We start from the raw sequence: 23698 nt of genomic DNA, 5'->3' as shown, positions 1-23698 counted from the left end.
CCTGACAACAAGCCTAAAGTTTCTAATAAAATATGCATGAACATCAATGTCAAGTTCCGCAACATAAATCGTTGTCACAAAATCAATAAATACTGGATAGACAATCTCTCATTTAAGTTACTTTTAAAATGCAAATGATACAGGTGCACTCTTTATCTGGAATATGATTTCGATAGAAGTTTTGATTTTTCTATTGTTAATAATAAATTCCCGGGCGTATGACAATGATTTTATAATTGACTACTTTATCTACAAAGAAGTGTCCAGTGCCGTAGGAGTTACATGTGGAGATGAAAACAGTAATCAATAAGAAAATAAAAAAATATGTCTATACTTTTTTTAACATTTAAATTTACGTTGTAGATGATATACGACTTATTAAATCTTTTAACAAAAATGGAATTAGTGCTACGATAATAAAAATGGATTCACTATTAATTTCGAATCTTACTGTAAATTCCTTATTTTGGAAATTGGGAATTTTTCTGGATTTCAAATGTCAGGCTGATAAGGACATCATTTCCCTTTTTTCTAAAGTAAGATAATAATAATTTTGTGTCAATTTTAAATTTATTTTAATGTCAATTTCCAGAAACATTCAATTTTCTTTTTTTATCCAGGCATCTTTTAAATATTTGCATTCTTGGTTGATTCTAAACTCGAATTTAGAAGAAACTCTGAAGCTTGTGAACGATACTTCTTTTAGTGCTGTGACTGATTTTATGATTGCAATATCAAATAACAAAAGCTACACTCTTTACGATGTTTTTAATTTCTGTAAATATCGAGGTGGAGTTTTAAATGTAACCTTTGCCGGAGAATGGCTTTACAAAACAGGAATAAATATTAGGTTACTAAAAGACCCAATAGCGAAAAGATCGGATATGCACGGAATGACTCTACTAATGTCTGGCCTGGTAAGAATAGTTCTTTCAAAGTTTTCAAATTTAGGAAAACAATTTTTGATCATTTTCCAGTTCGAGGAAATTGATCACGGTCATTAAAATTACAATTTTTTAAATTCATTTCTTTTCTGAAAAAAGATTTACTTTGGTCTGCTGAGAAACGAACCACGTGACTTCCGATTGACGGCCAGGTGATTTTTCCTTAAGCTACTAGAGATCTTTTCCAGAAATGCACGTATTATTTTGCCAGGTATTAAAAGTGAAATTTTTCAAGGAATCTGTATTATCATCAAAGAATAACAGAAACTCGTAAGGTCTTTTCAGGCTAGATGGAGTTATGAATTAAAATTGTCTTTAGTTGAATTTTTGTATGAAAAAAATATCTTCTCCTTCGCTCCGCTGAGAAACGAACCGGAGTCCATCTAATAATTCCATAACTTCATCTAGTCTAAAAAGTTGTAATAAATTTCTGTTATTTTCTGATGATAATACAGATTCCTTGAAAAATTTGACTTCTAACACCTGGCGAAGTAATTCATATATTTCTGAAAAAGGATTCTTTTTTCAATCTCTGGTAGCTCAAAGAAAAAGCACCTGATCTGAAATCAGACGTTCTGTGGTTTGCTTCCCGGGGGAGAAAGGGAGAAGGTTTTTTTTCAGGAAAAAATTAATTACAACAATTTTTTATTTAGAAATTCATTTAGTCTGAAAAGATGTTAAGAATTTCTGTTATTCTCTTATGATAATACAGATTCCTTGCAAAACAACAATGCTCAAACTTCCAGAATTTACATTTAAAAAATTTAAAGTACTTACAATTTTTTATTTTTTTGCATGAGCCACAATTTCTCAAATTGGAAGTCCTACATTTTTAATCAGTTTTCATTCTAAGGGTTTTATAGGTAGAACCTATTTCTAAATTTATAACATTTAAGAATATTGAAGGTTTCTTTTCAAAAAAACCAAAAGTCATTCAATTATAAAAAAGAATGGTTTTACAATTTGAACTAATGGAAAAATGTTGTTATCTTAGGCCGTTAATGTTTAAATAAAAATACCAAAAAATATAAAAAACTGACTTGAAAGGCAATATTTTTTAAACTCATCATTTGAACTAAAAAGTTTTCAATTTAAATCCTTGAAAATCTAAAAATTTTATAATCGAGCATCCAAAAATACATCATTTAAAATTCGAAAGTTTTAAAATTCTACAGTTTTGATTTCGAATCATAGAAGTTTATAGATACTTCAAAAGTGTACAATATCAGACATCGTATATAACTGAACAATTTGTAAACATGAATAGTGAAATTATAATTTTCTGAATTAAAAATGGTCAAATAATGCATTCGGTTTTTCAAAATTCTTAAAAAAGAAACATAAACGTATGCTCAATGGTTTCATTCTCTATTGCAAAATCAATATCTTAAATTGAAAACTTTCTCATTTAGCTTCGATCTGGAATTTTCAAACTATTAAAATTTTTTATTGATCAACTGATAGGATCTACAATTCTAAAAAAAACTGTTTGGAAAGATTTCATTTGAAATTTTCAGCTTTGAACAAAGAACCTGACAACAAATATACAAAAAATGTCTTCTAGTCAATATGTTTGATTATAAATGTTTCTTGCAATTTTGAATCTGCAGATCAATCATTCGAAAAAAAGTAAGAAAAAATTTCCAGTTTTTACTTTAAAAATGTCCAAACTACCATTTTTCACATGTACCTTAACAGCAAAATGCGTCTATTATTTTTATATTATCCTTTACAAATTTTTTTTATTAAGGTCGGCTATAAATGTGATGTTGGGGGATTGTTTTGAAAATCCCTTGAATATTCAAACCAAGAAATCGACATTTCATGAAAAGAAAAACCGCGGAATAATCTTGTTTTAAACTGTTGAGATTAGCTATTACTTCAAAATAATTGTATGAAGCATTCCTTAGTATAAAAATTAGTTTAATTTATTTTAAGGGTTGTTTAAGCATCCCTTTGAAATTTAAGTGAAGGAATGAACATTATTTAACAATCAAAAGAACAACAGATTTTTTTATTAAACTCTTGTTATCGAGCAGTCACTTCAAACTAGCTGAAGAAAGTTTAACCTGCCAGAAACAGTGTTTAAATTAATTTTAAGGATTTTTTCTTTATCCCTTTAACATTAAAATAATCAAATTAACATTCCATGATAAATAAAATCAAGGGAGATTTTTAATTGAATTACTTGTGTCGAAAGTCACTTCAAAATAATTACAGAAATTATCTCTTACCAGAAAAAGTGTTTAAATTTAGTTTAAGGGTTATTTTATCATCCTTCAAATATTCAAGTAATCAAATCGACTTTTCGTCAGAGATTATACCATGAGATTTTTTTCATAAACTATTGGGATTGAAAACCACGTAAAATTAAATGTGTTGAACATTCCCCATTAAAAAAGGTCGTTTAATTTAATTCAAGGGTTGCTTTTAAACCCCATAAACATTAAAGCGAGGAAGTTGACATTTCCTAAGAAGCAAAGCCAGGGTTGATTTATTTATTAAATTTGAAATACATGTGAGAATCATCTCCCGCCATGAAAAGTCGTTGAATTTATTTCAAGGCTTGATTTAACATCCTTTAAATACTCAAGTAAGGAAATAGATATTTTTTGTCAATCAAAACCTCGGGATATTTTTTAAAATAAACTATTGATGTCAAAAATTACTTCAAAATAAATGCAGAAAGTGTTTACTACCAGGAAGCGTGTTTAATTTTATTTTAAGGGTTGCTTCATCATCCCATTAGGATTCAAGCAATAAACTCGACATTTCGTGAGAAATAACTATGAAGATCCAGAATAACATTAAAATGAATTTAAGAAAAATATCGCCTTGCAGAAAATATCGTTAAATTTATTTCAGGGGTTGCTTTTACATCCCTTAAGCATTAAAACAAGGAACTTGATATTTTCTGAAAAAAACCACGGAATATTTTTTGATTAAAGTATTGTGGTCTTTTGAGTTTATTTTAAGAGTTATTTATGATCCCATGAAGATTCAGCTTATAAAATTGACATTTCCCTCTGGATCAAACCACGGAAGATTTTTAGAATGAACTCTTGAGATCTAAAATCGTTTTTTTTCAGAATTTTTAAATTATCTCTTAGCAGATAAGATGATAAAATATATGCAAGGGTTGCTTGTCCATTCTTGAAGCATTCATGCGAGCAAAATGACGTTTCCTTAACAATCAACCCCACAGCAGATTATTTGATTAAACTATTCGGGCGGAAATCACTTTAAAATAAATATGGGAAACATCTCTTATCATGTGCATAAAAAATCGTTACATTTATTTTAACGGGTTGTCTTAAGATACGTTGTAGATTCAAGCAAGGAATAGATCTTCGATCTCCCATGTTTTTAATTCCTAGCAAATGTCAATTTCCTTTCCTGAATCTTGAAGAAATGTTAAAACAACCCTTGGTATAAATTCAATTAATTTTCCTTTTAGGAGATACTTTTAACATTTATTATTAAGTGATTTTTCACCTTAGTACTTTAATCAAAAACTTTCCTGTGATTTTGGTTGTTATAAAATATCTATTTTATTGGCTTATCATTTAAGGGATGATAAAACAACCCTTAAAATAGTAAAAAACAATTTTTTCATAAGTGACACTTCCTGCACTTATTTTGAACTGATTTTCAAACTTCATAGTTAATTTAAAAAAATCCGACGGTTTTGATCGTTAGAAAATGTTTTTTTCCTCACTTTAATCATTGAGGGGTTTTAAAGGAACCCTTAAGAGAATTTTAAACACTTTTCTGGTAAGCAATGCTTCCTGCGATTATTTTTAAATGATTGCTCAACCTAATAGTTCAATAAAAAAAATCTCGTGGTTTTAGTTTTTAGGAAATATCGATTTTCTTTCATGCGTAGTTAGGGGATTTTAAAACAACAATCTGTAGGTTTGAAATTGTAAAAAAATTATAATAAGACCACGAAGATACGAATTTAACAAATATGAGGATATAAAATTAATTAAATTTTACATTCCTGTTTTTCCTACCTGTAAAAGTTTACGTTACTGATTAAGTTTTTTCTATACTTTAATGTGTTTAATTTATAGATATATCCTCTTATTTAATTAAAAAATATATTTTCATTTCATATAGGTTAATGACAGACCTAAGAATGTAAAACTAGTGGATCATTTGCAAGACTATGACAAAAATAAAACGGTAGATATTTTGGGTAAATATACATATATTTTATGGCTTCACGTGTCTGATATGTACAACTTTACGTGAGTAAATGAAAAAAATTGTTTTATGTATAATAAACTGTTTTTATCTTCTTTTATCTTCATAATAATAATGAATATTATTTTAGTATTGAACCAGGAGAATTCACAGAATGGAAGTTAGGAGATAAAAATGGACCAATGATAGCAGCTCTTGGTAGAAGGGAAATAGATTTAGCAGGAACACCCGCTCAAATAACAGACGATAGATTGAACTATATTTCATCTCCGACATCGCCTTGGCCTTTTCGGTATCATTTTTTTTTATTTTCAATAAATTAAAAAAAAATTTTATTCAAAATATTTTCCAAACCAAATTATGCGTATTTAAAGACATTTTTATGAACTAAGGAATGAATTTTAGTCTATTTTTAACGCCCCTTCCCAGCCCCTGTTTTTTAAAAAAGAAATATGACCTAAATAGAAAAGTTTAATGAAAAAAAAGAATTTCCAACAATATTGTTGAATATTCTTAAAAATAGTTAATTTTCTACTGCAAAGACGAATTTTCCATCAATAATATAAATGGTTGAAATTTAAAGTCAAGAATGCGAATTATTCACAAAACAATCTGAAAATATAATATCTGAACAGAATTAAATTTCGTACCATAATTCACTGGTTAAACATTCAATCAAAAATATGAATTTTCGATCAAAAAATTTAATTTTCATACAAATAGTTTAACTATCTATAAAGTTGATAAATTTTCAAGCCAAAAATCCGATTTTTCAAAAAAAAATTTCAACTTATAAAAGGTACATTTTCAATCAAAAATTAAATAGTTACATTTTGCTATCAACTAAGTAGTCAAATCTACAGTCAAAAAGGATGCATTTTTAACCAAATACGTAAATTTTTAACAACAAAAAGTAATTAATTTTTCACGAAAAATAATATTTTTTTACCGTCAGAGAATAATCTTCAATCCTAAATGACGAATTCTTAACAATCTAGTTGAAATTTTTACCAAAAAAGATGCGTTTAACAAAATATTTGAATTTTTAACCAATTAATTACATTTCCGACAAAATAGTAAAAATTTTCACTAAATAGTCAGAAAAGATGAATATTTATCCAAATTGGGGGACTTTCAAATAAAGAGATTAACTTTTCACCAAGAAGATTATTACTTTATCAAAACGACAAATTTTTAAGAAAATAAAGGAATTCGCGAAAAAATTATTGAGCATTGAAGCAAATAGACGAATTATCTAAAAAAAGTCGAATATTTAACCCGAAAATATAATTTTTCAACAAAAAAGGTAATTTTCCAGAAAATAACACAATTTTCAAAAAAATACTTGATTTTTTAACTAACAATTTGCATTTTAAAATAAACAGATAATGTTTCATGCAGGAAGATTAATTTTCTATAAAAAAAGTACAAAGTTTTTACAGAATACATCTATTTTTAACTAAATAGTTTAATCCACAAATAAAAATATTACATTTTTAACCACATAGGTGAATTTTCAATAAAGAAAGATACACTTTCAACAACCATTAAATAGTGAAATTTTCAGTTAAAAAAATTTAATTAAGATCGAAAATGAGTAAAAATTCTGACAAATAGTTAAATGTTCAACTAAAGAGAACAATCGTTTACTAAAAACATGTATTTTTAATATCGCAGTTAGATCTTCGATTAATTATAGTTGAATTTACAACCAAAAAAAAATTTTTTAACCTAGATGATTGCTCTCCTACCGAAAAAGACGAACCTTGAACCAAGTACATGAACTTTCAATCAAATAACTGAAATTCCAACTATGAAAGATAAGTTTTCAACCAAATAGTTACATTTTTAACTAAAAAAGATCAATTTTTCAAACAAAGTAAAATAGTTAAATTCATAGTTAAAAAAATTTATTTTATATGAAAAACGAAACAAAAGTCAATAAAATAGTAAAATTTACCATCAAAGAAATAAATCTTTAACAAACAAAAAAAAGAAAAGAATGTGTGAGAATGTAGTTTTACTTTTAATCAAATAGTCAAATTTTTTACCGAAAATATGAATCGTTTAAAAAAATATTTTAATTTTGAACAAAATAATTTCATTTTCAACTGAATAATAGGATTTTTAACTAACCGAGGTCAATTCTGAACAAAAAATATAATAGTCGAATTTTCAACAAAAATTTAAGTTTGAGCCGAAAATATTTTGATTTTCAGATTGGTTTCTATTAACTTAGAGCGCATTTAAGCTAAAAGAAAACAACTTAAAATGGAAAATTTCTTCAAATCAGGACACAAAGAACTCTTTAAAATAATAAGAAATGAGCGGAAATGGGGAAAAAGTATGAAATTCACAAACATTCCTCAAATTTTATTATCAGGAAACGTAATAAACGATATCTAACTTCGTAACATTACTTGCAATTCATACCCCTTGAATCCCTGAACATCCAGTCGGTTTTTGCGCCGCCCCACAGTGGGCCAGGAGACCCGATTTCGTGGCCAAAAGTCGATTCTTGAATTCGGAAAAATGAAATGGACTAATAAACTGAGGAAGAATTGAAGTATTTTTTAATTATTTTAATTTTTGTTCCGATGATATAGGCACAAAGTAGAAAATCTTGCTAAAATTAGTAATGCTACTGACGTTCGTGGAATACGTTTTTTTATTCCAAGAAATCGATTCCAAACCTCCTACCTACATTTATTTTATTAATCAAAGTGTAAACTTTCTCTGAAGTCAATTGAATCTGGAATTGTCAATTGAAATTTAATACAATCATATTATTAGTGAATGTAGAACAAGATTATACAGCAGAGCGCCTGCTTCCAATTGCTCATAACATGACATATCACAACATATTGAGTTCTAAAATATATGAATGTCTTCCTTAGGATGTGCACTTGAGCATAGATGTCCTACTTTTTGCTACTCTTCATTTGTTTTCCTGCTTATAGTATATATACATGGCCGCGCACGACCATGCCATGGCGTGTAGAGCGCTGCGCTGCTGCTGGCTTACCTTCATTTGTTTTCCTAGCCACATCAACAAGGACGTGCGAACTCACTTGTTTCGGCAATCCGCTTTCCATCCACATTCCGTGCGTAGATATTAATAAAATATTAGTGAACATAATTGATGTATAAAATATATACATGTTCAATATATAAACTTTCTGAATAAGTCAGCAAATTATTCTTTTCTCTTCGCCCTGTTTGTCACTATCGTTCCCATATTGTGTTCCATGTTTCAACATTTTGTCATATAAAATGACGAAATTCATTAAAAAGGAAGTTCCTGGAGAACTCCTCAAAACTGATAATGTAGAAACAACTGTTTTCTACATTTTATCAAAAATAGAATTGAATGTCAATAAGATTGAAAGTGCAGATGTTGAGAGATTAAAAGCCTCTTTGAGAACTCTCAAAAGTAGACGCTCTGAAAAATACGAAGCTGCGAGAAGGATCATGGATAAGTTTGAGACGAAAAATGCTGAATGGTTGAATTCCGAATTTCCAGTTTTATTGACCATGAAAACTGAGCGAGAACATCTAACATCTTCTCATCTTGGTCGTCCAAGCCTAGAATTTCATGAGAAATCTGATCGCTCAAAGCGGCGGGAATCTGCAAAAATCAGTACTGAACAGAAGCACGATCTGGAGAAACTATTATTGGCTTCATGCTATGCAGCAAATCGAACTGATAAGAAAGATTTGTTTACTGTTCTCAAGAAGGTTTCAGGAAACTTGGAGCAACCAAGAAAAGTTAGAAAATTGTTGGAGGCAGCGGAAATTCCAATAAAAAAAAGACTGCTGAAGAAGCTCTTACTTTCCTTCTCGATAATTCCCTAACTAAATCTGTGTACACAAATATACGGTTGGAAAGCAAAAAATTTGGTGCTGATATTTGGCCGTCGTACAATGGTGTTAGAGAAGTTAAGATGCAATGTAGACCACCCGAAGAAAACATTTCGATTTCGGAGAAAAAAGCAGAGGTAACTCTGCAGGCCTTGTTGAATCACACTTCCAGTAGGATTGTGGAATCGCAAAGGGAAGTCATAATCCAGCATATGCATAATTTGGGTAGTACGGAAATGGATCTTTCGTTGATGTGTTCGTGGTGTATGGATGGTAGTACTGGTCTTTAACCTTACAAGCAATATTTTAAATCAGCAGAAGACAATGAGAGTCTCAGTGATGAAAGCTTGTTTGTAACTTCTCTCATCCCTTTAAGATTGTCTAATGCGGACAATGTTATTCTTTGGAATAACAGAGCGTCTCAATCGTTAAGATCTTGTCGCCCTATTCAGATGCTGCAAACTAAAGAAACCGAAGCAATTGCTTTGAATCAAAAAAAGAACATTGAGAATCAAATTGACAAGCTAGAAACTCATAGAGTTGCATTAGATGATAGACGGAATATTCGAATCCATTTTTCTTTGTTCTCAACATTGATAGACGGCAAAGTAGTGAACATAATAACAGGGACAAAATCCATGCAAACTTGCCCCATCTGTCATTCAACTCCTAAGTTCTTCAATGACCTGTCCAATAAGCTGAAGGACCTATTTCTACCAGACGTAAATTCGTTGATGTATGGACTCAGTCCATTACATGCGTGGATCAGAATACTAGAATGTTGCTTGCACATTTCGTACAGGCTTCCTCTCAAGGTCTTGCAAGTAAGATCTCCTGCTCAAAAAGAAATATTTGCTCAGCGGAAAAAAAAGGTTCGAGAGATTTTGTGGGAAAAGTTGGGATTGATAGTGGATAAACCAAAACCAGGAGGCTCTGGTACTACGAACGATGGGAACACAGCTCGACGAGCTTTTGGAAATACAGATAAACTTGCAGAACATCTTGGACTTGACTGTGAGTTACTTCGTAATTTCAAAACAATTTAAACCGCTATATCACAACAGCTCTCGATAAATCCACTTGAGTTTGGAAAACTTTGTCATTCTAATGCCCGAATATACGTAACTCACTACAACTGGTACCCTATGCCTTCAACGTTACATAAGATACTCATTCACGGAGCCGCAATCATAAGCACAAGCATGTTACCGGTAGGAATGCTTAGCGAAGAAGCTTCTGAAGCTCGCAACAAAGCCTATAAGAATTACAGACAATTTCACAGCAGAAAACACGACCGCTAAGCTAATATCTATGATGTGTTTTATAGAGTAATGGATTCTTCCGATCCACTTATTTCTGCAATCAGTGTTCATTCGCGACTTCAGAAGAAGAAATTTTTGCCCATTTCCGAAAATGTCAGAGTTTTACTCGCTGCGCCTCAAGTAAATGTGATACCAGAAGACGCAACATCCATTACCGATATAGCAGATCGAGAAGATTAAGAGGCTGATCTTTCAGAAACTGAAATTCTGCTAGACGAAGTTGAATTGACCGATGAAGAGGGAGATGGAACACACGACAATTTGTAAGCGAAAACCATTAGAAAGTGTGAGAGGCAAGGGGACTCACTCAAATCATGCACCCCGAGTAGTGAGAGGCAAGGGGACTCACTTAACTCAAGCACCCCGAATAGTGAGGGGCAAGGGGACTCAGTAGAATCAAGTACGTTTTGTTTTTCGAAATTACGACTCCAAATTCGAAGTCAGAGCCTCCAAAAACCCCTAGATACCACTTTTTAAGTGAATACAATAATTTTTTGAAATTATCGTCCGCCATATTGGATCAGCCATTTTTTTTTAATACTGACTTAGGATTTGCATTCAGCGCCCTCTAAAACCCCTGGATACCACTTTTTGAGTGGATCCAATGATTTATTGAAATTAGGCTCCCCCATATTGGATCCGCCATTTTGTTTTTTGGAATTCTGACATCAGATTCGGAATCAGCACCTTCGAAAACCATATATTAGTGTCCTTGCAATTCATTGTTGTAAATTTCTATATGTTTTCCGACTTTTGGCCACGAAACCGGGTCTCCTGGCCCACTGTGCGCCCCCTTCCCCCCCTAAATTGGCAACGTAGTTTATAAATGGCACCTCATAAGAATTTTTGTGTCTCGATCAGGACCTGTTTTATGTTTCTCACCACTCCTTCGAAAGATATCAAGATAAATGAGTTTTTGAGTCCCTTTACAACAGAATGTTGGTACTTGACAATATTTTTGATTCTTCTGGGCAGTCTTAGTTTTGGATTCTTGTTGGTAAAGGAAGACATTCCGAATGAAGTAGAACGTTACTCGGATTCGTTCCTCATACCAATAGGTTCCTTGTGTCAACAAGGTTTGTAAGCAAAGTAAAAATTGAAGTAATGGATAGTATTCAATAGTATCGAATAGTATCTGATAGTATCGAAAGTATCGGAGAGTATCGAAAGTACTGAATGGTATCAGTTAGTATCGGATAGTATCTGACATTATCGGATAATATCAATATTATTAGATAGTATCATATAGTATCGGAAAGTATTTAATAGTAAAGAGATTATTAAATAGTAGCATATAATATCGAATAGTATCGGAAAGTTTCGGATAGTATAATTTAGTATCGGATAGTATTGATATTATCGGATAGCATCATATAGTATCGGATATTATCAGATAGTATCGGAAAGTATCTGATAGTATGGATAATCTCAAATTGTATCATATAATATCGGAATATTTTCGAAAGTATTGGATAGTATCAGTTAGCATCGCATAGTATCTGATAGTATTGCAAAGTATTGGGTAATATAATTTAGTAACGGATAGTATCACATAGTATCGCGTATTATCAGATAGTATCGAGAATATTAAATAGTATCATATAATATCGGATAGTATATGAAAGTATCGGATAATATCAATATTAGCGAAAAGTATTTGATAGTATTTAGAGTATCCAATAGTATTATATAATATCGGATAGTATCTGAAAGTATCGGATTGCATAAGCTAGTGTCTGATAGTATTCATATTATCGGATAGTATCATATAATATCGGAATATTTTTGAAATTATTGGAGAGTATCAGCTCGTATCGGATAGTATCTGGTAGTATCGGATAGTATCACATAGTATCGAAAGTATTTGATAATATCGAGATTATCAAATGTTATCATATAATATCGGATCTTATCGGAAAGTATGGGATATTATCAATATTATCAAATAGTATCATATAATATTGGAAAGTATTTGATAGTATCGAGAATATCAAATAGTATAATATAATATCGGATAGTATCTGAAAGGATCGGATAGCATAAGCTAGTATCGGATATTATTGATATTATCGAATATTATCAGATAGTATCGGAAAGTATCTGATAGTATCGAGAATCTCAAATAGTAGCATATAATATTGGAATAATTTCGAAAGTATTGGATAGTATCAGTAAGTATCAGATAGTAGCTGATAGTATCGGATAATATAGATATTATCGAATGGTATCATATAGTATTGGATATTATCAGATACTGTTGGAAAGTATCTGATATTATCGAGAATATCGAATAGTATTATATAACATCGGATAGTATTGGAAAGTATCGGATAGTATACTGTAGTGCAGGGATAGTTTCGGATATTATTGTATAGTATTGAATAGTATCGGATAGGATCTAATAATATCGAACGAATCAGATAGTATTGTATAGTATCAGAAAGTAGCTGATAGTATCAAGAATATCATATAATATCATATAATATCGGATAGTATCTGAAATTATCGGCTAATATTGGATAGTATAAGGCAGTGTGGGGATAGTGTTGATTATTATTGTATAATATCGGATATTTTCTGATAGTATTGGATAGTTTCGGATAGTTTAAGATAGTATCGAAAGTATTGAAGAGTATCAGTTAGTATTGGATACTGTTAAATATTATCAAGCAATAAAGGATGGTCGTGGATAGTATCTGATAATATCGAAAGTATCGAATAGTATCGTATAGTCTCGGATAGTATAGGATAGTATTAGATATTATTTTATATTATCGAATAGTATTGGGTAGAATCTGTTAATATCGAAATTATCGGATAGTATCAGATAGTATTGGATATTATCGGATAGTGTCGGATAGTATTAGATAGTATCGGATAGAATCGAATAATATTGGATAGTATCGGAGAGTATCATATAGTATCGGATAGTATCACAGAGTATAGAATAGTATCGTATAGTATCGGATCACTAGCCAGATGACCTGTTACAAATCAGCCATGATTTAGACAGGTGATAGCGCTGTTTAGAATGTGAATAAAAATATACAAAAAACAGTTGGAAATCTTATTAAATTATGTGTTAAATGAGCCTTAGCTGAAGTAAATTGACTTTTTTGATATTGAGCAGTCTCGTGAAAAAGGCCAAAGTAAAATCCCGTAACGTCAAACCAGAGTATAATAACGTATTTTGAATTTACCATTATCGCAAAGAAATTACTGGTTCATGAGCCCGTTAAGATTTTGCTATATTTAATGGTTTGAACACTAAAAATTCAATAAGCACTTCAGAGATTTTAGAAAAAGATTATTATCTTTATTCTGGATGGCGCTATCATTTTTCAAAGCCCGATCCTATCCGCCGGTAGTGTAAATGATGGATGTAAATAATAAAGAATTATTATTATATTCATTAAAATAAAATAGATTTTTTCCCAAAAATTAGGGTCTGCATTATGCCCAACTCACACGGCTGGTCGAATTGGTTTTTTGAGTGTAATGATCTTTAGTCTACTAATGTACAACTATTATTCAGCCAGCGTTGTTTCAGCCCGCTTAAACGAACCACTTGCCAAAATGAATGACTCTATCGTGTCCTTGACTAAGAGTAATTTGAAAATTGGTGTAGAAAAACAAATATATTTCATGTATTTTCTTCAGGTATTACAGTAAAGTAATTACTTTTTTTTAAATGAATAAAAGTAAGGAAATTCGATGTATAAGTCGAGGAGTAAGCGAACAAAACATGATACATTCATTCGAGGTAATTCTTCGAAAACTCTACGAATGGTGTATTTGAAAAACACCAGAAATGTAACAAAAATTTAAATAGGACAATAAAGATGAAACCGTCTAACTGGTCATCCAATATTATTAAACCATTAAGCCATTATTATTAAAGCCATTATTATTATATTATCAACCATTATGCAGTTTTTATAGCATATTGGACTATACACCGATTTTAATTTGTGTATTTTGAAGGTAATAAGATTATTAAAGCAAATTTTTATCGAATATAATTTATCATTGTGAAGATTAATCTTAAACCACGTGTAACTCATTTCAATCCAAAAAGGGTCTTATTATGTTTTGTTCGCTTAACCCTAAAATTCAGAAAGATAAAATAGAGCAACTGAATTAAATAAATCAAATAAATCATCCAACAACTTAGCAACTTTCAACACATTTCCTAACTCTCTTTTTAGAAAAATGACTGGGAAACAAATTTGTTTAGAGCCAGATTTCTGTCACTTCCAGAGTCTAAGAGATGGTTTCCTTCCGATGAAGGTATTAAACGCATAATTGAAGGAAATTTTGCTTATCACATAGATCCCAACATTGCATATCCAATTATTGAAAGGACATTCGACAATCGTCAAATTTGCCAACTTACTGAAGTTAATTTTGTTCACACAACCCACATGCCTTTCTTTGTTAGTAAGGACAGTCCTTTTCTGGAAATGGCAACGAGAGGGTTGGTTTACAATATTTCTGAAAAAAATTTGTTTTTAAAACTTAAGCAGGGATCAGAGTGCTGCCGTGACAATTTTTTTTTTTTAATTTGGATCTGAGTTTTAGGCTACTTATAATTTCTTTATTAAAAACTGCAATTTTCTTATAAATCTTAAAAAATTAATCGCTGTTACAAAAAAATATAAAATTTATAAATTAGAAGGAATTTTTGGGTAAAGGGGGAATAGAAAACTGACTATGATCCCCGCTAAAATAGTAAAAACTAATTCACGTCTACGTCTATATTCTCTTAATCAAATAAATAAAAAAATATTTATTTACAGAATGGCAAAAATGTATAGCACTGGAATTCGGCAGAGACAATTAAATAGGTGGAGATCAAGAGTTCCACTTTGTCGAAAAGATATTATGGTGGTCGACAGTATCACAATTTATGAAACTGCTCCGGCATTAATTCTGTTGACTTTCGGAATCATTATTTCTGCTGTATTATGTATTGCCGAAAATATTGTATTTTATTATTTACTAAGTTCCAAAAAGAAGTTTAAACCCATTTTAAAACCGTTCAATAAGCCTAGGTTGAATTGATTTGGGTTTATAGTTATTAAATTATCATATGAGAATTGCAAAAATAACGGACATAAATTTTATAATTTCATAAAACCTTTAAAATTTGTGAATGTTCAATGGCATAAATGATTGTATCCTAATTGTCACTTTTCTAAAATATCAAATTAATAAATTCATTCATGTATCTTGTGACAAGAGTTGAAGTGAAGGTATAAGATTCCTTAAATATCGGGATTTTAATTTTATTTTTCTCACATGATTATTCGAAATCCACAGAGCTACATTACTTTAACTAATGTTCCCCTATTTTAGAATTTAATAAGCTTTTTTTATAAGGTGTAAAATTTCCAATTCGAGGCTAATTTTTAGTAGTTCAACCAATTAGTATTCCTATACTATACGTTTGCAGTTTAATTATAGTACAACATGATTGAACGTAAAATTAATAAATCAGGTGATTAACAAACTTGAAATGAACTTCAATTTTTTGCATCGAATCTTTTATAAATAGGATAAATAAATTCAGATTATAATGTTAAGGTCTCATATTTATTTATTTAAACAAAAAATATAACTTTCCTGCCATGAAAGATGAATTTTTAATCCGAACTGATGAATTTTCAATTAAATAGATAATTTTTTGGCTAAGAAAATGATTTTTAACAAAGTAGTTGAACTTTCATGAAAAAATGCCTTTTCTGCCATGAAAGATTTATTTTAAATCCAAAAGGACAAATGTTCAACAAAACAGTTGAATTTTGATCTAAAAAGATTATTTTTCAAAAAACTACTTGAATCGTTCATTTTTCAGTTCAAGAGATATATTTTCAACTTAATTTATCAATTCTCCGAAGAAAGAAATTAATGTTTCACCAAATAGTTTTTGTTTATCGTAAAATAATAATAGTTTCATTCAGACTATTGAACATTTAAACTAAATGATGAATTTCCTGTAAAACAGTTAAAGTTTTAAACCGAAAATATGAATTTAAAAAATACAGTATTTCCACTAAAAAGGATCATTCTTAAGCCAAAAATGAAAATATTTTGATTCTCAATTATGAAAATTAATTTTAAACAAACGAAAAATATTTTTTAACAAAATAGTTCAATTTTTTACCAAAGAGTTGAACTTTAAATAAAATGATTGAGTTTCAAGGAAGTAGTTCAACCTTTAAACAAGTATTTTAATTGTCAACGAAAGAAAACGAATGTTAAAAAAAAAGAGTTGAATCCACGACCAATCAGAAGATTCGCTTTCAACCATACAGTTGCATTTTTATCGAGAAAAAGAGTAAATCAGAACAAATAAATTTTTTAACCGAAAGACCAATCATACAAAAAAATAGTTTAATTTTTTACCGAGAAAGGTTTCAGTTGAAATTTCAATACGAAAATATGAATTTTTAACAAAAAGTTAATTTTTTACTAAAAATATTTGAATTTTTAACAATAAGATGAATTTAACAAAATTGTTGAATTTGTTAACCAATCCCGCGTGGAAAAATGGAGGGGGCCCCCACCAGGGTCCACATGGATTGCCCTCATGCCTTGTGGAATCCATGAGGGCAATCCAGACGTGGTTCCTTATGGAAACGACATGCTAGTCCATAGGGGCCCAAAATGGGCTCCCCTCATGAATCCCTTATGGTTGCCACCATGAAAGCCCGCTTGGTTTTTTTTTCCAGTGCTGGCACCTGTACTGGCGTATCTCTGGGATGATAATACTATTTTGTACTGGGCTGTCAGTGTTGGGCCGGCACCAGATATCGCTACTAGAACAATACTATTCCAACAGGAAATTCACCATGTTATTTAAAAAATAAAGATGAATTGATTGCGAGTAAATGTCTGCAGATATTAATAGTCCTCTGTTTAGAGTTAATGCATATATCACATTTTTAAACTTTATATCACAAATAAAATTTCTAACGCTACGGGGTATCGAACCTACATAATCTATCCCTATGTCCATCGCCTAGTAGTCGGGAGTCCTAACCACTGCGCTGAACCGATAAGTTGAAACTCGATGAAAAATCCATCCACATAAGCTACAGTTCAGAAAAGTTGAAGTGCCAAATTTTAAGCTCTCTTTTTTTAATTATTTATTATGATACGACGTTTTGTAAATGTAAAATACACGAACTGTTAACAAAAATATCAATTAAATTATTTAAAACAATTTCCATTTTTCTTCACGTAATATTTTGTTTCTTCACGTTGTAGACTACTTTAAAACTTGTTACAATGACGGGAAATGTAATCTTCTTATTAACGTTTAAAATTTTTCATAAAAGATGAAACTTAGAATTTTTTTCTTAAAAAAAAATCAGGAAACAAGTTGTTTTTGGGACAGATGTATTTATAGTTTTTTGAAATGAACCATATTTTAAAACTTATTTTTTTATGTCCATTTTTTAGGGTATAAAATATTTACCCTTCCGACTTAGAAATTTTAATCGTTGATCCGTGAGGGCAATGGAGTTGGCCCCCCAGCGGGGGCCTCTATGGAATATCCATATTGTAAGAGTTCGAATTTCAAAAAAATGTTATCGAATTTTTTCAGGAACTCGCTGTTTGCAAATCTGATCTCATGAAACCATAAAATTTGTGGCGTCAAACAAATATTCACCCTTTGGACTTCAAAATTTGAATCTTTGATCCGTGAGGGCAACCGAGCTGGGCCCTGGCCGGGGACCCTCATGGAACATCCATATGCTTAATGTTCTAATTTCAGAAAAGAGTCATTCAATTTTTGACAGATGTTTGTAAGTCTGAACTCATGCTACCTTAAAATTTCTGGTCTCAAAAAACTATACGTCCTTTGAACTTTGATATTTTAATCGTTGATCCGTAAGGGCAACCGAGCTGAGACCTCTGCAGGGGCCCCTATGGAACATCGCGATTATACGATTTCGAATTTCAAAAATGTGTCATCCAATTTTCGACAGAAATGCATTGTTTATAAGTCTGGACGGGGGCCCTCATAGAATTTCCACGCGTGGAACATCCATACGGGCTCACGCCAGGGGCCCTCATCTTAAGAGGTCTAAGCGGGGCCTTTACCACACGGGATGGATGAAGTTTTTAAGTAAGATGTGATCTTTATGAGGAGGCATTTGGCAAAGAAGCAATAAATAGTAATAAAAATAAAAAATAAATAAATTGGTGATGAGAATAATATGTTAGGCTTACCACAAAGCTTCATTCTAAAAATTCCCTAATCTGTGTGATCAATTTTTTTTCTCTCACCAATAATATTTAAAAACTGGAATTTTAATCTTGTAACATTTTAAATTGAGAATCTTTCATAAAGGAGATAAAACAATTTTTAAATAAGATACAGTCGACGCTATTTACCTTGCCGCAGATGGGATCGTAGGGGATTAATTTTTCTGGAAACGATGTTCCCCCACTCTCGAGTCTGAACTTGATGCGTGATGAGAAATGTTTCGCTCGCTACATAAGTTACCGCGCGTGGATCATTGTTTACAAACAGTGAAAGTTCGATTTTCAGAATACATATTATGAATGTAATTATCTCACATTTGGTTCCGAAAAATTGTGAGCACATCATTCTCTCGCGGAATAAACTGACAAATTGGTTAGTATTAACAAAATATTGATAAACCTTTGACTAAACTTGCCATACTTGAGATTATCTCATGAGACAAGAAAATTATCATGAGACATAAATATGATATGATTTCGAAATTCTTTTATAAGCCTCATGCCGAGTCGAAATGTAGGACCTACTTTGACGCTTCAAGTGTAAGTATTGTTCCTATTTTGCGGTTGTTTATTCTACTAGCTCCTACGTAGCCACTCCTAAAGATATTTTCATTCTATTTTGCTTCTGTATAAGCTTTAGACCCTACATTGAAGGTCTTGCCTCTATATTCTTAATTTTTACTTAGGTCTCCTTTAAAGCTCCATATTCTCAGTAGAATTTGTAAATTTTCTCTTGAGGGGGTCATCCCGTGTGACGTCCCGTTTTTTAAATGTTTTTTGGGAATTTTTTTTTATGAACGATAACAATATACAACTTTCAACTTTTTACTATATATTTATTCACATTTAAACAGTAAATTGTGCAAGTTTGAACTCAAAATCTTTATTATAATGCATATGGCGCAACTACGAAGACCACCATATAAAAAAAAGTGTATCCATGGCCGGCATCATTCCGGGTGAACGGCTTATTTGAAACCAAAAAACCAAACGGAATTTTAATCTGTGAAGCTGTGGCCACGGGTTGAACTAGGATATTTAAAAAATATTGAAAATTGAGACGGTTTTGAATTTTCTTTTTCAAATTTCATGATTTTTTTCTATTACATTCTTAAGAAAAAGAAAAGGTTTGGAATTTTCCAATTATCCTATATCAAGCCATGCGCACACGTGTGCTAAATCTACCCTACAACTTTTAAAGCAATCGGTCAAACCGTTTTTGAGATATCATGCCGGCCAATTCGAAAAACGTGATTTCGAGGAAAACGCGTTTGAAAGTTCAAGAACGACGTAAACAATGAAGTAAGCTTAGTCATTCTAACAGCTGTAACTGTCCAATTAATTCGAATATTGGAATATCACTTTGCCAGCATATTCTACACATGTGCAGGAATAAATTTAGGAAACAAAAAAAAAATTATTTTTTCGATTGGACACATGGGGTGACCCCCTTAACGCTCTTAAATTGTAACACACAAAATATGTGGCATCGCTGTCTCGATGCCTGCGCCCTCGTGACAGATACTTTGTTGTTTTCTCTAAAATTCCGTCATTACAGTTCGTGAGAGCAACAGTTAAATTGGTTTTAAATAATAAATATTAAAGTGATAACATCGAAATGGGTTCAAGAGGAAAGAATTTTGCCCTAATCTGGTCCCTAATCAATTTTCTTCAAATTTTAAAAACATGAAAGAAAGTATAATTTCCTTTTAAAAACGACACATTTCCCTCTCGAGAAATTCTGCGATTTCAATTGTAGGTCCCTGCTGATTTCAAATGGATTCGGTCAGTGATGATTGTTTTTCGTATGTTATTCTCCAAAAAACCGACTTTGAGGACAGTTGACTTGTAACCACTCTTAATAAGATCACCGATGGTTATAAGTATATACTAAAGATTTGGATGTAACATTTACTAAAAGTAATAAATTGTTTCTTAAAAATGTCATATTTTTAAACCAATTTATTTCTATATGCCGAGGGGTCGCTCACTCCAATATTCCTGATACATTCACAAAATAATCACATACACGTATTCTTTTAATATTCTTGGTATTCTAAATATTCTTTTTAATCTCAGATATTAAAAAAAATTTCAAAATATTCCGAAATATCCCCCAATATTCACAAATATTCTGACATATTCTTCAATTTCCCTTTGCGCTCTACACGTTTTTAAAGATTCCAAATTATTTACAATGATTCTGAAAAATGTCAAGAAATTCCCAAAAAGTTGATGCATTATTGTGTTATATTACAAAATAAGTCCAAGTGTTTAAAGAATTTTAATGAATTTCAAAATAATTTAACGGGATTTAACAATCCTTTTGAATTAAAAAAGATTAAAGTTTATAATTGCATTTCAAAAGGTTTCAAGTAATTTAAAAAAACTTTAAAAGAATTTAGAAAAATTCCAAAAAGTACAAGAATTTTCAAGATATTTTATAGACTTTAAAATACTTTTTATGAGTTCAATGATTTTCAGTCATTTTGAGGGATTTTCTGGCATTTATATCGATTTAATGTAGTTTAAAATTTTTAATCATTTTTCAAAAATTCAAAAGAGTTTAAGGATCTTCACGTAATTTACAAATATTTTTATGCATTCAATGAGATTTTCAGGAGTTTCAAGGGATTTAACGAGAGTTATTTGATTTAAAAATATTTAAAATTTATAATCGAATTCCAAAGTTTTCGAATTATTTAAAAGAGTTTAAGATATTTCTAATGAATTTAAGGGATTTTAAGTAATTTTTAAGAATTTTTAAGGAATTTCGGTAGAATTTAAATAAGTTTTGAGATTTGAAGATAATTCTAAAGTATGAATAATGTTCTTGAATTCTTTGAAGTCTATTAAATCTATTGAAATCTTCGGAAATTTGTGGAAATCCTTTAAAATCTATTAAATTTCTGAATATATATATTAAATTTTTTTTAATCCTTCAAAATATCTTGAAATATTTTTGGATTAAGTTTAAATCTTTATTAAGCACATAAAATATACAATAATAATTTATAATATTTCTAAAATCTAAAATCTTAGCACATATATTATTATAAGCGTAGTAAAATTTGTTACATAATGGGTCACAAAAATTTGCAGATGGCCTTCACAGTTGTAGGTTATATTTCAGATTTTTTTGCATACTTCAAGCTAGGCTAGCCGAGAGGCTTTAGGCGTTAGGAATGCGAAACTCATAGGGTTCGAACCCCCGCGGCTAATAAAAACTTTCGTAGCGTGCGATTATAAATAGTGTAGTGATTGTGTAATAGTAAATAATTGTGTCCTTAAACATGTAAATACATATTAGAGTATAATAGTAGTAATATAATAATACAGAAGATTAATTTTTTTGTGGTGAAAATTCGGTTATGATTGTATAGAGCTGTTCTCTATAGTTTCGGGACTAGTTCAACGCAATGTAAAACAAAGACGATTTCAACTTTTATTAAACTACCCAGCATACCTCTACTATAGAATTAGTTCTATAAAATTTAATGGATATTTTTTTCCGTGTGCAAAATAACTTGAAAGATTACGCAAATGTCAGTATGTCGTCTTCTTGCTTCATTTTGTGAATTTTTCGGCAAATAATTTTATTATGTATAGGAAGGTAGAGTGTGGAGCGACAAATTAGAAACAAAAACTAAGCCTCTAATTTGACGCCCCAAATGGAAGATTTGAAAATTTGTGCCCATAAGAGCGCTAAAGTAGGGGCAAAAATCGTATGGCAATATTCTCTACTTTACAACCTTATCCCCTACAAATATTAGCGTGAAGAGTCTCAAAGTAGGGGCTATATTTCGACTCGGGTAGATTTTTTTTCTTCTAATTTATCGCTTTACACTCTACCTTCCTGTACCCGTGCAGAAATATCGGTCTGGCCCCGATCGGGGCCAGACCAGTCCAGGTCGGGTCCCGATCGGGAATCCTGGTCGGGGCCAGGCCGCGCATGAAACACACGTCCAGTTCTGGGCCAGGTCGGGAAACCCGATTGGGAAACCCGATCGGTACACGATGAGTCTCATTATAATCCATTCATGAATTTCACAAATGGAGTTTTAATATAAGTAAACACGAAACTATCGAATAGTCCTCTCCTTTCGAAGGCTACCTTAATATTTTGAATTTTAAAATTAAGTTATTTTAAATTTAAATTAACGTACTACAGGCACGAAAAGAAAATGTTTCAGAATACAAAATTAAATTATGCTTTTGAAAATCGTAAAATTATTGTGGATGGTATCAGTTGCGAGTAAAGGGTTTGTTTTGTATGAAAAAAATTGATGATAACCAGAAATATTTTAAGCAACAATTTGAATTTCTTGAAAAAATGTTGCCTATGAAACTTTTTAACAAATTAGAAAAAATTTTTCGCAAAAAGATTCCCTACAGCTTGACATTTTCGAATGCTTCCAAAGAAAATCATCGGGAAATAAGCTATGATTTACGATCTATTAACATTTTAATGCAAATAAATTCAAGTTTCTGTCAATTGCATTACTTCTTGAAAAATTCAAGAAGGTGGTTGTAGATAATTTTTTTGCCAAAAAATTGCGCTATCATTCATCAGATCATTTTATTTTTTTTAATCGGTTAAGAAGAAATATATACCAAACAACTTTTGAACAAAAATGCAAATTTTTGAATTTAATATTTCTGGTTGTTTTAAATATTATTTACAGAATATGCATTTAATTAATTTTTATTATTATTAATTCATTTCGACCTACCGGACATTTTTATAAGTTGAAATTGCATTGTTTATAATAAAAAAGAAAAAAACTTCGTTTATCATTTTAAACTTCGTGCGAAACCAATTGCGACGCATGTGCAGTTGAGTAACTAGTTCTTGCTGGAATTTTATGGGGCATGTGACACAGCTAAATACCTATATTACCGAGAACAGTTTTTCAGTTCACTGAATGTTTTTTTGAACCTGAGAACATTTTTTGTAAATAAAATATCGAGCTGAAACTTTGAAAAATGTATTAGAGTGCAATAAAGTACGTTTAGGTACTGCATTTTGGTAGAAACTTCACTGAAAATTATTTCATCTTTTTTCTGAACCTCAACATTTTTTGA

General features: G+C 30.7%; 1 protein-coding gene across 1 annotated transcript; it reads left to right on the top strand.

Moving 5' to 3' along the window:
- Positions 1-163: 163 nt before the first annotated feature.
- LOC117178489 (ionotropic receptor 75a-like) lies at positions 164-17987 on the top strand. Its single transcript, XM_033369916.1, has 10 exons — positions 164-299; positions 364-536; positions 621-917; positions 5067-5197; positions 5284-5445; positions 11198-11412; positions 13782-13996; positions 14545-14813; positions 15136-15322; positions 17949-17987. The coding sequence occupies exons 1-10, from the start codon at positions 164-166 to the stop codon at positions 17985-17987; spliced, it is 1824 nt and encodes a 607-aa protein (XP_033225807.1).
- The last annotated feature ends 5711 nt before the right edge of the window (positions 17988-23698 follow it).

This window comes from Belonocnema kinseyi, chromosome 8, assembly GCF_010883055.1.
Source record: "Belonocnema kinseyi isolate 2016_QV_RU_SX_M_011 chromosome 8, B_treatae_v1, whole genome shotgun sequence".
NCBI lineage: Eukaryota > Metazoa > Arthropoda > Insecta > Hymenoptera > Cynipidae > Belonocnema > Belonocnema kinseyi.
The sequence above is the reverse complement of the archived record's forward strand: the minus strand, read 5'-3'. Positions and strand labels throughout refer to the sequence as shown.